Source organism: Ursus americanus, chromosome 8 (genome assembly GCF_024610735.1).
Source record: "Ursus americanus isolate L20-20 chromosome 8, mUrsAme1.1.p, whole genome shotgun sequence".
In the NCBI taxonomy this organism is placed as follows: domain Eukaryota; kingdom Metazoa; phylum Chordata; class Mammalia; order Carnivora; family Ursidae; genus Ursus; species Ursus americanus.
In genome coordinates this window covers 28238759-28254885 of record NC_142134.1, presented here as the reverse complement: position 1 = coordinate 28254885, position 16127 = coordinate 28238759, and the positions used below count along the sequence as shown (strand labels likewise).

Below are 16127 nucleotides of genomic sequence, written 5' to 3'. Positions count from 1 at the left end.
CAGCAAAGTGAGTGTTCCATCCATGAAATATCTCCATTTTATATCCCAGTTTATATGACATTTTCTAGGGAGTTGAGTCACACTGCATAAATCCAGAGATGGTGTTTATTTAGTATAAGCAATATTTATCCAGGAATATCCTATTAAAAACTTTAAATAGGTGAAGGCTTATCATCCTAGCAAATATCATGACCCTACCTTGAGCTACAGTTATTATGTCCACAAGAACATTAGTCTGAATCATCAGTCCTCCTCTCTTTCCCTGAGGGCATTCTCCTGATGTCTGGGGATCGGATTACTGGCTGGCTGCTTTAACGTCTTCCACCAATTCTTTCTGACCTCAGTTAGTATTTCTTTGCCACACATTTCTCATTGTTATTATATGTCTTACTCCTTTTTCTTTAATATTTTCAATAGGGAATAGTGTTTCTAATGCCATGATGACCACCGTGATTTGATTTGAAGGCCCAGTGAGAAGTAGGAATAAAGCATGTTCACAGGGACTGTATCTCTACCCTGATATCCTTTTGCGATCTCAATTACTGTTTATCTTCAATTGTGCAGTTACTTGAAACTCTTTGATTTGATGGAGACATTTAATTGTGCAGTTTCTAAAGTCCGATTCTCTTCCTCCCCTGGATAACCAACTTTAACATGTTTTCTATCAGTCAGGCTCAGCTCTCTAATGCATTACCTTATCAGGAGGAGCATCGTTTGCATAAGTCTGGTTTTCATTTAATTTTACCAACGAAATTACAGACCCTCCAGCATACGCGTTAGCTGCAGCAGAGACTCCTGCAACATCTGGCACACCATGCATTAGTAACACTTGCAGTATCCTTCAGGACCATGGCTTTCTTCTTTTTTTCAGATTACAGATTAATGGGAACCCAGTTTTTTTCCAGTGAAAAGAAGTCCACCGATTCTTCCCCCAATATTAGCTATTAATCAGGGCCAGATCGGAGAAAGTGGCACTGGCAAAGTTCCTTCTCCCCTCCCCAGTGCTTCCAGACTTGTTTCTGGTTTTGGTTGGCTTTGCTCCAAGAGAGTGCTGGAATCTCTCCTCAGGAAACCTGTACTTCTACAGAGACTCACTCATCTTCCCAATTCAGCCCTGTCCAGACTTAATCCCATGGTGGTGGAAGGGACTGGGGCCAGTTCATGGGCTCCTGCTGGTTCCACAGCCATATGAGGTCGGTCTGACTCTTACTCAGTGCACAGGTGGGTGAGACAACGACTCCACAGCTTTGGCCTTCGGTGCTGGATCCCACAGCTCCACAGATGGACTTCTGCTCACAGACAGATGCTGAATTTTAAACTCAGGTACAGAACTTATGTTCTACTGGCTTTTAATTATGCTTCGTCTTTTCTACCTCTCCGTTGTTCAGGTCCATCATGAGTGAGAAATGGGACTCAAACTCTTCAGAAAACTGGCATGACATTTGGAGTGTCAATGACACAAAGTATCACCTATACTCAGATATCAATATCACCTACGTGAACTACTATCTTCACCAGCCTCAAGTGGCAGCCATCTTCATTATTTCCTACTTTCTGATCTTCTTCCTGTGCATGGTGGGAAATACAGTGGTTTGCTTTACAGTAATGAGGAACAAACATATGCACACAGTCACTAATCTCTTCATCTTGAACCTGGCAATAAGTGATTTACTGGTTGGCATATTTTGTATGCCTATCACACTGCTGGACAATATTATAGCAGGTACGTTGACTTGTGTACAATGCAAGGATGGTAGGAGGAAATGCCTGTCCCCTGGCAGGGCCATCCGTTCATTTGCAAATATTTATGGAGTTCCAAGAATTGCTCCAGGTACCTGCCCTCATAGGGTCTACATTCTAGAGGAGAAGACAGACAATAAACAAATTGATATAGTATAAGTAGTCAGAAATTAGTAAGAATTGGGGATAAAAATAAAGCAGGTGACAGAGATGAAGAGAAGAAACTCATTTTTGGAGTATTCACTGAAGGTCATCAGAGAATGAGATCTAACATTTCTTATAAAGGCTTTAAATTTGCTTGGTATAGTTCAGGGCACATATAATGTGGTAGAAATATTGGTAATAGTATGCACTGTAAAGTTCAAGGAAGTGGTAAGTCTGGTTTCGGCTGATCCAGTGTCTTCAATCTAACAAGCAGATATTGAGGCCCTCTTGTGGTTAGCGAGGGAGATTTCCAATTGTTTTTGAGGGAGGATGGAGCAGCAGTCCCAATGATTTCTCAAAAAGTGGTCAAAAACTAATGATGTACTGTATGGTGACTAACATATTATAATAAAAAAAAAAGCGGTAGTTCATCAGTGATAATGTACGTATGCAACACAAGTAACTTCACATTGCAGTGGTTAGAGTACTACGTTAGAGTCCTGGCCTGTACGACCACTTCTCTACCTACAGTGCATACTCTGGAAGTACAGGGCAGTGTATCTCCAGCTCCCAGAACCGTTTTGGTGCATTGTACCTGCTTAATAAGTGTTTAATGTATTAATTAATGAACAGTATTCAAGATATTCATATTCCAAATCTATGTAAGAAAAAAAATGATGGGAGGTAGGTAGGGGGATGGGGTAACTGGGTGATGGGTATTAAGGAGGACAGTTGAAGTAATGAGCACTGGGTGTTACATGCAACTGATGACTCACTAAATTCTACTCTGAAGCTAATAATACACTATATGTTAATTAAATTGAATTTAAATAAATTTTAAAAATGATACAATAATTGCATAGCAAAAATATTTAGAGCAGATGAGGCCTGTCATAGTTCTTAGCCTTTCATAGCATTATCGGTTTACTGAAGAATAAGAGGTTTTTCTTTAGAGTTGATTTCTGTTTCCTTCTTTTCCCCGGAGTGGGAGCCAGGGAGAGTTGAAGAGTGCCTCTTCTAGCTAGCATGTTTACTCATAGATTCTGCATTTTTGTGAGGTCTAGCATTAAAAAAATATTAAGAATGTACATTTTTAAAACAAAGAATGTACATTTTTAAGATACTGTGCTAGGCAAAAAGAGTGAAAGAATTGACTCAAATTATTGTTATTGCTCTCAAGAAACTTATTTTGCCAGTAAGAAATGCTCTCAGTCTCTCCCTCCTATAAATATTTATAATGAAATCATCATCTCAACTTCTCCATACATATTATTGCCCTTCTTTACCCCTGATTCCCATTTGCAGGAGGCAGCCACATTCAGCATCTTGCCTTTATTTTCCGTAGTTACTCTCCTATTTCTAAGCAACCTGTTTCCATTATCATGTATTATCTTTGCACCGGGGGAGATGTACTTTAGTTGTCTTAATCCTTTCCTACCACAAGAGGTAGTTTCCCTCACCAGACTCCACTAAAATGACATAGAACAAAAGAACATAAATGCATAAAAACTGTCAGATCCTGCGAATGTGAAGCTGGGAAAGCAGGATTGGCTGGAATTATGTACAAATGCAATCCGACGCATCTATATAGACATACAAATACACATTCACACTCTGCCTCCTCTCATTTTCCCAACGTAATTATAGTTTTGTTAAGTCCGTATGCAGAGTATATATTCCTATTTTTACATGTGTCTTAGCCCTGCTGAGGCATGTTGAGTGCTAGGATATTTCTTTCTTATAAAATGTTTTCTTGGATTTAATAAGGGCATCATATTTTGATTTGCTTCGTTTGGGCTATGCACCTATAAGTAATATATCCTCAAATTCTCTTCCAGGAGTGTTACCTTCTTGTAAATACCTTCAAACATATCAGGCAACCTGTGAATTGCATCTTTTTTCTAGAGATTCCCACACACACACACACACACACCACCAGCACCACCGTGCTCTCTACTCTTTTGTTCCTATTCAGACATCTTGCTCCTCAGGAACAGAGCTCAGCAGCTACTGCGGTGGGATGTCCCTTCCCTGAGCCTCTGCCTCTCTGTGCTCAATTCCCTGTCTTTCTTGGTTTATTTGTCTATCACCTTCCTGAGAAAGTGTGCATGAAGATTCAAAAAAAAAAGATCTTGTTTGTCTGCAATTATCTTTATTCTGCCCTCATATTTGATTACAGTTAGTTGGATAAAGTGGTCAAGGCTGGACATTTTAAGAGATGTCTCTATTGTTACTGCTGAGAAACCCGATATTACTGCTAAAAAATCTAATGACATTAGACTCTTGCTGCTTTTATCCTGATTTGAATTTTGTTTTTTCTCCTGAAAACTCTTAGGGCTTCTATCTTTTGTGTTCTAAATTTCAAGGCAATTATGGCTTGGAAAAGTCTTTTTTTCACTTATTGTGTTGGACACAAACCAGGTCCTTTCAATCAAAAATAGAATGCCTCTTAATCCTGGGAAATTTTCTTGTATAATTCTCCTCCATTTTACTTTTTTCAATTCCTATTAGATATTGGAGGTTCTGGGTTGCTGTTTTTTTTTAAATCTTTTTCATTTTCTGTTCCTTATTTTTCCATTTTCAAAGATTTTCTCATCTAGACATTATAAGTCTTTGAGCTATTTTTATTTTCTGCATGTTTCTTATACTATCATGCACATTTCATCGATAAAACATATCTAAGATTTGTTTTTATTTTAATTCCAGTTAAGTGTTATATTACTTCCAGGTGTACAATACAGTGAGTCAAGAATTACATTACGTGGTGCTCGTGATGCCGAGTGCACTCCTTAAGTCCCATCACCTACTTAACCCATCCTCCCACCCACCTCCCCTCTGATGACCATCAGTTTGTTCTCTATAGTTAAGACTCTGTTTCTCCGTTTGTCTCTCTTTTGTCCTATGCTAGCTTGTTTTGTTTTTTAAATTCCACATAGAAGTGAAATCATATGGTATTTGTCTTTCTCTGACAGGCTTACTTCGCTTAGCATTATACTCTCTAGGTCCACCCAAGTAGTTGCAAATGGCAAGACTTCATTCTTTTTTGTGGCTGAATGATATTCCGTTGCATGCATATAGATATACATACACCACTTTGCATGTATAGACACCACATTGCATATATAGACACCACATTGCATATATATAGACACACATAGCATTTTGCATATCTATATATACATCGCATATATATACCACATTGCATATATACCACGTATACATATACCACATGTATCTACCTCATTGCATATATATACATATATATGTGTGTGTGTGTGTATACACACATAACACATCTTTATATCTATCCATCTATCATCTCTTTATATACCACATCTTCTTTATCCATTCATCAATCAACGGACACTTGGGCTGTTTTCCTGATGGTAATGCTGATGAGCATCTTTTCATATGCCTATTGGCCACCTGTATGTTTTCATTGGAGAGATGTCTGTTCATGTCTTTTGACCATTTTTTAATGGGGTTATTTGGTTTTTTGGGTAAGTTCTTAAGTTCTTTATATACCTTCTCCAATCACATAGGTTGCCTTTTAGTTTTGTTGATTGTTTCCTTCACTTTGCCAAAGCTTTTTATTTTGATAAAGTCCCAATAGTTTGTTTGTTTCCTTTGCCTCAGGAGACATATCTAGAAAAAAGTTGCTATGATGTCAGAGAAGTTACTGCCTGTGTTCTCTTCTAGGATTTTAATGATTTCAAGTCTTTAATCCATTTCAAGTTTATCTTTGTGTATGGTCTAAGAAAGTGGCCCAGTTTTCCCAACACTATTTGGTGAAGAGACTGTCTTTTTCCCACTGGATATTCTTTCCTCCTTTGTTGAAGTTTAACAGACCATACAACTGTGGGTTTGTTTCTGGGTTTTCTATTTTGTTTCATTGATCTATGTGTCTATTTTTGTGCCAGTACCACACTATTTTGATTACTACAGCTTTGTAATACAACTTGAAGTCCAGAATTGTGATGCCTTCATCTTTGCATTTCTTTTTCAAGATTGCTTTGGTTATTTGGGGCCTTTTGTGGATCCATACAAATTTTAGGATTGTTTGTTCTAGTTCTGTTTAAAATGCTGTTTGTATTTTGATAAGGATTGGGAGTATAGACATTTTAACAATATTCATTCTTCCAATCCAGGAGCATGAATGTCTTTCCATTTCTCTGTGTCATCTTCATCAGTGTTTTATGGTTTTCAGAGTACAGGTCTTTTACCTCTTTGGTTTCTTCCTAGGTATCTTATTATTTGTGCTGCAATTGTAAATGGGATTGTTAATTTCTCTTTCTGATGCTTCATTACTAGTATATAGAAATGCAACAAATTTCTGTATGTTGATTTTGTATCCTTTACTGAATTCTTGTATCAGTTCAAGCAGTTTTTTGGCAGTCTTTCAGATTTTCAGTATAGAGTATCAGGTCATCTGCAAATGGTGAAAGTTTTACTTCTTCCTTACTGATTTGGATGTGTTTTATTTATTTTTCTTGTCTGATTGATGTGGCTAGGATTTATGGTACTATGTTGAATGAAAGTGGTGAGAGTGGACATCCTTATTCCTGATCTTAGGAGAAGAGCTCTCAGTTTTTCCTCATTAAGGATGATATTAGCTGTGGGCTTTTCATATATGCCCTTTATTATGTTGAAGTGTATTCCCTCTAAACCTACTTTGCTGAAGGTTGTTTCCATGAATGGATATTGACTCTTGTCAAATGCTTTTTATGCCACTCTTGAAATGATATGGTTTTTATTCTTTCTTATTTATGTGATATATCATGTGATTGATTTGTGAATATTGAACCACACTTGCAACCTAGCAATAAATCCCACTTGGTTGTGGTGAATCATTTTTTTAATGGATTATTGGATTCAGTTTGCTAGTATTTTGTTGAGGCTTTTTGCATCTGTGTTCATCAGACATACTGGCTAGAGTTCTCCTTTTTTATGGTGTCTATCGGGTTTTGGTATTAGGTTAATGCTGGCCCCATACAATGAATTTGGAAGTTTTCCTTCCATTTTTTGGAATAGTTTGAGGAGACTAGATATTAACTCTTCTTTAAATGTTTGGTAGAATTCACCATCTGGTTCTGGACCCTTTTGGGAGTTTTGTGATTACTGATTCAATTTCTTTGCTGGTAACTGGTCTGTTCAAATGTTCTATTATTTCTTCCTGTTTCAGTTTTGGTAGGTTATATGTTTTGAGGAATTTATCCATTTCTTCTAGGTTGTCTAATTTGTTGGCATATAGTCTTTCATAATATTCTCTTATAACTTTTTTATATTTCGGCGGTGTTGGTTTTTCTCATTTGTGATTTTATTTGTGTCCTTTCTCCTTTTTTTGGATACATCTGGCTATTTTCATCTACCTGATTTATGTTGGTTTTCTAAGTTTCTTTTTTCCTATTTGTTATATTTGAGGTTTCCCTCATGTCAATTGCTACTTAGCTTGTGTTTCAAAGTGAGACACAGTGTGGCTGTCTGTGTGCCTTAGGTTTGAGGTTAGGCCCACTCTCAGCTTCATTAGTTTGGGCCATTCACTGGGAAATCCACAACTGTCAAAATCTGCACATCAGTGTTCTTGGAAGGATCACATTCCCCAGAAGGAAATTCTCTGATCTACTGCCATAGGAATCATAAGACTGGCTGCTGTATTCCAGAGCTCAGTGGGTCCCTGGGCAACAGTACTGCATGCAGAGCATATATTTTTACTTAATCCTTGTGCCCACTCCAATTGCACCTGGTGACTCAGAGTCTAGAACCCCTGTGCTTCCATTTCCTCAGTAACTTCCATCCCTCTGCTGGCCAGAGGAAAAGCAAGTGGCATCTGGTTACATAATTCAGCCAATTGTGTTATTTTCCTAGCTTCACATTCTTTCTATTCGAGCTCTCTTTTCCCTGGTGCTTTCATTTTAGTGGAATTTAGTGAGAGAGGTGAGATAAATCATATGCTTGTTATTTTTGACCAAAGGCTATTCACACTCCCTTTTGTTTAATATTGTAACAGCCAAATTTTAGGACTGGGAAAACATGCTCTCTCTTGGTTTCTATTCAGTAGAGTCACTCAAGAATTTATTTTAAGATGGTCTGGATAGATGACAATTTTTTTTTTAGATATACTTGGATTATATATATTTGGGGGAATATTTTAAATTAGGTAAAAGTACTTTTTAAAAATAAATTGCATGATCTTTTATATTTCTCAGATTCTTAAAATTTATCTTTTGGTAACTAGAATAGTTACTAGTGGAAGAATATTACTTTCCTATAATAGCAGAGGGGTGGTTATATCAACCTGTTATAAACATTCCAGTAAATGAGGTTTGATTAGGAAGTAATTCAAATAGACTGCTTTCGTTCTTGAAAAGTGCTCTATGTTTTAGTTAGCTCAGGCTGCTATAACAAAATACTGCAGACTAGGTGGCTTAAACAACAGACCTTTATTTTCTTACTATTTCAGGGGCTAGAACTCTGAGATCAGGGTGATAACATGGTCAGGACCTGGTGAGGGTCCTTTTTTTTGGTTTGTAGACAGCCACCTTCTTGCTGTGTGCTTGCATGGCCTTTCCTCAGTGCATCTTCATGGAAAGGAAAGCTCTCTCTCTTCTTCTAATGGCACTAAACCCATCATGTGGACACCACCCATGTGGCAATATCTAAATATATTTACTTTCCAGAGGCTCCTCCTCCAAATACATTAGGGCTTAAGGTTTCAATCTATGAATTTGAATGGGGGGGGCAAACATTCACTCTATAACAATGTACCTCTGAGGTAGATTGTCTCATTACATTATGTATGAACACTAATCTTATTCTACATGTGTCTCCTGTTCCTCATAATTTATGGGGTATATTTCCAAATTATAAAACCAAAATATTCTTCCTGTCTTAAAGGGCTTTATTGCATAAGGGTTAATGGTTTAGGCTCTGGAATCATACACCTGGCACCCTAAATATGCTAACTAGCCATGGCAGGGAATGTGATATTTGTGTATTTATTACCTAGTCTATATCAGGAGGAGAATAAAGCCTTCAAAAGGCTGTTTGGGGAATTAGATAAGTTAATAGATACAAAGCACTTACTACAGTGCCTAAAATGTTATCACTAGTGTATTAAGTTTTGACATTATTATTAGTATACTAGAAAAGGAGCTCTGGACATATTAATGAAAATGATGATTGTTCCCCTGGATATTATTTAGTTGTATCAGTCTTGATTTCATGCTTCTCTGTTCATATTTTTGGTGAAAAATTATATGATCTGTTCAAAGACTGTTTCGCATCCTTTTCAGGATGGCCCTTTGGAAGCACAATGTGCAAGATCAGTGGATTCATCCAGGGAATATCAGTTGCGGCTTCGGTTTTTACTTTAGTTGCGATAGCTGTGGATAGGTAAGTCAGCACTAAAATCTGAATCTAGTGAAAAATGTATAATCTACTAAATTTGGTTTTATCTGCCCAAAATTACATCTATAATATCGACTCCTCTAAGGGCATGGCATATATCTGCTAAAGGCTCTGTAATAAAACTACTAAAATTTCCATTTTTAAAATTAAATAATTAGGGACAATATGTATCTTAGTTTGGGCTGCTATAACAAGATACCATAGACTGCATGTCTGAAAAACAGAAATTTCTCAAGTTCTGGAGGCTGGATGGTCCAAGGTCATGATGCCGGTAGCCTCTGTGTCTGGTGAGAGAGAACTTTTCCTGGTTTGCAGAAGGCCATCTTCGCTGTGGCACCAAGAGCTCTAATCTCTTTTTAAAAGGTCACTAATCCCATCATGAGGACACCACCCTCTTGATCTCATCTGAATCTAATTACCACCAACTACCATCCAATCAGGGTTAAAACCCTAACCCTTATTCAAGGTATGAATATTGGGGTGACACAAGCAAAGTCCATAACATCATAATTATACTATTTTTCACTAGAATCTTGAATTTTCTAATTGTGGTGAAATAAATCTGAAATTTTATCCAGATTTTAAGAGAAAATTTACTAATACATTCATTTATACATAGTGTTGAGATGTGCCTGCACTGGGCTGGGCGTATATCATCTAAAACAAATTAGACAGGGGTGCCTGGATGGCTCAGGTCATGATCTCCAGGTCCTGGGATTGAGCCCAACACTGGGTTCCCAGACCAGTAGGGAGTCTGCTTCTCCCTCTCAAATGAATAAATAAAAAATAAACCAAAGTAGATCAAGTGCTGCCTGAAGAAGTCCACACTCTGGTGTGGTAGGTAGGTAGACAGACACATTAACAAATAATACTCTCTAATAAAACTGTACAAAGGAGAGAGCAATCAAGTTACCTTTAGGACAGAGAGTGCTGGGTTCACAGAAAAGGTCATATCTGATCCCTTAAAATTTAGAACTTAACCTTGGGAAGAAACAGAGGAAAGAGTATCTGTTAAGACAGGGATGTATATATATAGCACTTGAAATAGGAGGATACTTATCAAGAGAAGTGCAGAGAGGCAGGCCAGCTAGAACATGGGAGGGTGGAATGACACATTAGGTCATAGAAAGAGGCAAGTGGGTTTTCTATGGGCCTGTCTTCCATTTGTCCTGAAGACAGCAAGGAGCTACTGCAGTCTTTTATACAGAGGAATAATGACTAGACTTTCATTTTAGAAAAACAAAGGATTTGGGGTTGTATAAGATTGGAGAAAGGAAGAACAGTTAAGAGATATTTGAGAGGGAAACTGAACAATGACCTAAAAAACAACTTGGTAGATTCTATTTTCAATATTTATTAATCTAAGAACCCATCTTATAGATCTAGCTTCTTGGTTTCCATGTAAAGAGAATAGAATTTACAATATACGCTAACCAGCAAATGCCAAAGATATCTTTTTACATTTAAAATTAATTTAAAATTTGCATCCTGTTACTAATATTATACTAATTTTTTGCATACTAATTTATACTAGTAAATAATGCTACTATTTTGTTGTGAATATTTATAATACTATACCTTAAATTGGTTATCTCTACAGTGAATAAAAAATATCCTTTGCATTTTCTACTTGAATCTTAAGCTTATCAGGTTTACTTTCTAATTACATTTAGTATTAAATTTCTCTTTCACTGTTTCTAGTATGCCTCCTAAACAGGGATTTCTTTTAAAAAAAACAATATTGTGCTATATTTAGTTCATGGATAACTGTATGCTGGCTAAAATCAATTAACCTCAGTCAATGTGTACCAAAATGCATAAATTTCGAAAGCATACGATCGCAAAGCAGTACAAAGAGACATATAATATGGTGCCATAATAGAGAGTTTAAAATGTTGTAAATGCAGACTAACAGTGTCAAAGCATAAGAAAGTTGACAGGAAGGATATACAGCAACTTTACGATTTCTAAGGAAAATGGAACAGGATTAAGATTGAATAGACCTACCAAAAATTTTTCATCTCTATCTGCCATGTTTTAGGTCTTTAAAAAAGTGATGAAACTCTGGTCACCCGCTGTGACGCACCCTTGCTCTCTGCCTTCCCATCCGTGTAGCAGTTCTCTAGTTCCAGTTACCTGTTGCAACAGAACAAGTCACCTCCCAAAACACTCCAGCGGCTCGTGACGCTCATGAATCTATGATGAGGGCAGCTTCACTGATCGGGAATGTATACCTGTCTCTGCTCCACTTGGCATCAGACCAGGAATCAAGTCTTCCCTTGGGTTGGCGCCCAGACTGGGAAGACCTGAACAGCTAATAGACAGATCTGGGGCTTCTCAGGCCCTACAGGGGCTCCACAGCACGGCAGCCTCAAGGTAGCTGAACTTCTCAGGTCAGTCCAAGCAAGGCATGTGTGTCCTAAGAGAGCGTGCTGGTGAAAGTCATATAGTGTCCCTTCTGCATCCTATATATTAGAAGTGAGTCACAAAGTCCACTCAATGGACTTGGAAGGCATGTTCAAGAATTTAGACCTGGTTTAAAACCCCCACACCTTCATCTCTATCTGAACTACTGGCATCCAAATGCCTTTCTCAGGATCAGCTCTTGGAGGAAGCCAAACTACAACAAAAATCTCCCAAACCTATTTCTCCAGATTAAGTCTTAAATTTCATGTTTCTGAATAACTTCACCTGCACATCCAACAACAAGTACCTCAAAATAAACAGACCCAGAATTGAACTTTCTTCCCTACCAGTCCTCCACAAAACAAAAAGCTCATTTTCCCCAGCCAGGGAATGGCAGGATCACACACCCAATCTAAGTGAAAATCCTTGATTTATCCTTGAACCTTCCTTCTTTCTCCAACCTCTTTCTGGTCGCTCTTCAAATCCCCTCAGTTCTGGGGGCTCACTGGTCCTGAACAAGGCACCATCCCCCATTGCTTGAAATAAATGGAATGCTTTTTTTTTTTTTTTCTTAACTGGTTGTGGCAGTTAATTTTATATGTGAACTTGACTGTGCCACTGGGTGCCCAGATATTTGGTCAAACATTATTCTGGGTGTGTTTGGTGAGATGAACATTTGAATCAATAGGCTGAGTAAAAGACTGAATAAGGGCCACGCAAATTAGGGAGGGCAATCAGTTGAAGGCCCAAATACAAACAAAAAGGCTGACCTTCCTGCAAGTAAGAAAGAACTCATCCTGCCTGCCTTTTTCTGTCTTCAGACTCGAACTACAACATTAGCTCTTCTGTGGTTTCAGCCTGATAGCTTTTAGACTGGAACTTTTATCAGTGGCTGTCCTGCTCTCAAGCCCTCAGATTTGAACTGGAACCATACCACTGGCTCTACTGTGTCTCCATTTCGCCAACTGCAGATCTTAGGCCTTCTCGGCTTCCATAACTGCATGAGCCAATCCCTTAAAATATATCTTTCTATATGTTTATACATACTGTTGGCTCTGTTTCCCTAGAGAGCCCTGACTAATGCAGTGGCCAAGTCTAAACTCTAGCATGATTTTAGCATAATTACACAATATTTTCATTGACTATTTCCTGGCAGAGAGCATTTTCTATCATGTTTATCTTTGTTTAATAAATGAAAAAATATTTGAAGCCCCAATAGTTGCTTTAAAAAAAGAAAAAGATACCTAGAATTGTGCCTATGAAGTTACCCATAACTTAAAGGTGAGTAGATGGGGAGACTCATTAATTAGAAGACTAAAAGAAAACTTGGAGGTTAAGGCAGCAGACTTTACACATGCAACAAAGGACAACAGAGCAATCAATGTTCAAGTTAATTACTATATGAAGATATGTCAGATAAATTAACATGGAGCTGCTGCTGAGCCACTAAAAGGTTTAAGTTCTCTGCAGATCGACCAAGATTAAACAGGTAATAGTACTTTGAAAAATATGATATAGTTGTGTATGGTATGATTATAATTATCATAGTGATAACACCAAAACTCACAATAGCGAAACTTCAGTGAAATGAAATCAGAGTTACGCTATATACTGACCTTGAATTTCCATGCTCACCAGAGGACATAGAATGTCTGGAAGACATGTAATCAGAACTTGTAATGGAAACTCTCAGACTATTAGAGTTGTGAATTATGCCACCAAAACAGTGGCTTGAAACAAAAATGCTTAAGCATTTCTCAAGAGTCTATGGTTTGGATGGTTGCCTCTGTGTCATCACTCAAGCTTCTATTTATGTCATGCTTGCTAATGTTCAGTTGGCCAAGCACAAAGATGACATGGGAAGGGAGCACAGAAGGTGATGAAGGAGAGTTTAACAATATGGACTCTGGAGCCAAACTACCTGTGTTAATATCATGTGTAGTTGTGGGAAAGTTTTTTTCACTTTCTCTAAGCCTATTTTGCCATCTTTTAAGTGGGGAAGTTTAAAGAGACAATTAATGCAAACCAATTAAAAAGAGTCTGGAACAGATTACTAAATATTCATGTTCAATATACACTAGTTACCATGGTCACTTTTATTATTAATAGTGACTAATATAGTGTCTGATACTCGTTCATATTTTGAGTTGAAATTTATATCAGTCACAAAAAATATCAGTGCATGCCTCTTTATTGCTAATGGTAACTTTTATGTTTTTGAGGGGAACATGAGTGGGAGAATTAAATTTAATTCACAACTTGATCAAAGTTATAAGGCAGTGCTCCATTAATACTTGCCTTTAATTGCAGGTTCCGGTGTGTTGTCTACCCTTTTAAGCCAAAGCTCACTATCAAGACAGCATTTGTCATTATTGTGGTCATCTGGGCCCTGGCCATTGCCATTATGTCACCATCTGCAATAATGTTACATGTACAAGAAGAAAAATATTACCAAGTGAGACTCAACTCTCAGAATACAACCAGTCCAGTCTACTGGTGCCGGGAAGACTGGCCAAATCAGGAAATGAGGAAGATCTACACCACTGTGCTGTTTGCCAACATCTACCTCGTTCCCCTGTCCCTCATTGTCATCATGTATGGCAGGATTGGAATTTCACTCTTCAAGATGACAGTGCCCCACGCAGGCACACCGAACCAGGAACAGTGGCACATGGTGTCCAAGAAGAAGCAGAAGGTCATTAAGATGCTCTCGATCGTGGCCCTGCTTTTTATTCTCTCCTGGCTGCCTCTGTGGACGCTGATGATGCTCTCAGACTATGCTGACCTGTCTCCAAATGAACTGCGGGTCATCAACATCTACGCCTACCCTTTCGCACACTGGCTGGCCTTTTGCAACAGCAGTGTCAATCCCATCATTTATGGTTTCTTCAATGAGAATTTTCACCGTGCTTTCCAGGATGCTTTTCATCTCCAGCTCTGCCAAAAAAGAGCAAAGCCCAAGGAAACCTACACCCTAAGAGTTAAAGACAATGTGATCATAAATACATCTCCTCCGTTAGCCCAGGGACCTACCATTCAAAATGCACATGAGGAAAATTTGCCTTGTAGGAAAAGTGCTGAAAAACCCAAACAAGAATTGATGATGGAAGAATTAGGGGAAGGCACCCCCAGCAATGAGATTTTAAAAGAGCTGGTATGATGAATTTAACTATACTGTATGTTACATATAGAAATACTCTTGCTTCCTGTAGCTTTGTACTTCAATTCTTCCTGAGAATGTTCTAAAGAAAACATGTACTGAAAGCCCTCACTAAACAGAAGTGAAAAAAGCAGTCTTATGTTCATATTCAATCTTATGGTATATAAAATATACACTCACATACAACTTTGCCTGGATAAATCCATTTTCTAGGAACAATTTTCAGAGCTTGAACTTTTCCATTTTAGCCATTTGTGTATGAGTCAAGCATGTGTCTTATGGGTATACCAATAAACACCACACACACACATCCATTTTCCCCAAATGGTGATGAATGGGCAGTTCTTTGCATAAGAGTACATTTTGTCCATTCCATCTTTGCTTTTGGAGTTGGAATTTTAGACTACAAAATTAAATTATCTGTCCTTTTAAAATGTACTTAGCTTTCTTAGAAATAAGAACTGAAATAGCATATAGACACTATTTCTTCGTGTTTAAGGTTGATTTTTTCCTTTTAAAGAGTACAAAGTTGGTGAAATCATAACATTGTTGGCTTTTTAATATTTTCATAAATAGGGATGCCTGCGTGGCTCAGTCCGTTAAGTGTCCAACTTATGTTCAATTAGCCAACATATAGCGCATCATTAGTTTTTGATTTCAGCTCAGGTCATGATTTTGGGGTCCTGAGATCCAGCCTGTGTCAGGCTCCCAGCTCAGCAAGAAGTCTGCTTCTCCCCCTCCCCCTTCTCTCAATCTCTCTCTCTCTCTCAAATGAATAAATCTTTAAAAATATATTTTTATAAAGAGAATTCATGCCCTACCTGAACCCAGGTTTCTTACAGAGGTGACTCAGGACCCCAATTTGACCACCTCTCTTATAGAATCTCTGACATAAAGCAGCAAATTCTTTAATAATGCAGCAGTTGGCAGAAGAATGACAGCTCTCCTTTGTAGTGCTTAGCCAAAGATGTTCAACAATCATTATAAGACTCCCATAAAGTCTGTACAGAAGAGGAGCAATTATTCCAGATTTCCTGCTGGGCACAACATTTAAATCCGGCACTCTTACTGAATTTGTAAATTAGTACCACTGTTGCAAACCCTTGAATTCTGCTATATTTCAATTATGTAATGATAACAGCTGTAAATGCTTTTATTCCAGGGTGAGATTAGTCCCTAGAAATTTTGAAATATAATAAATAGTTTGGCAAACAAAAATAAATCTCTTGGTTCAGACCTATTGTGTTTTTCCAGTCCTTTATGTGGTTCA

At 37.8% G+C, this 16127-nt stretch overlaps 1 protein-coding gene across 1 annotated transcript; it reads left to right on the top strand.

Moving 5' to 3' along the window:
* Positions 1 to 1386: 1386 nt before the first annotated feature.
* Positions 1387 to 15423, top strand: NPFFR2 (neuropeptide FF receptor 2). The gene is made up of 3 exons (XM_045793476.2): positions 1387 to 1723; positions 9177 to 9276; positions 14008 to 15423. The coding sequence occupies exons 1-3, from the start codon at positions 1396 to 1398 to the stop codon at positions 14855 to 14857; spliced, it is 1278 nt and encodes a 425-aa protein (XP_045649432.2). The 5' UTR covers positions 1387 to 1395; the 3' UTR covers positions 14858 to 15423.
* Positions 15424 to 16127: the final 704 nt, after the last annotated feature.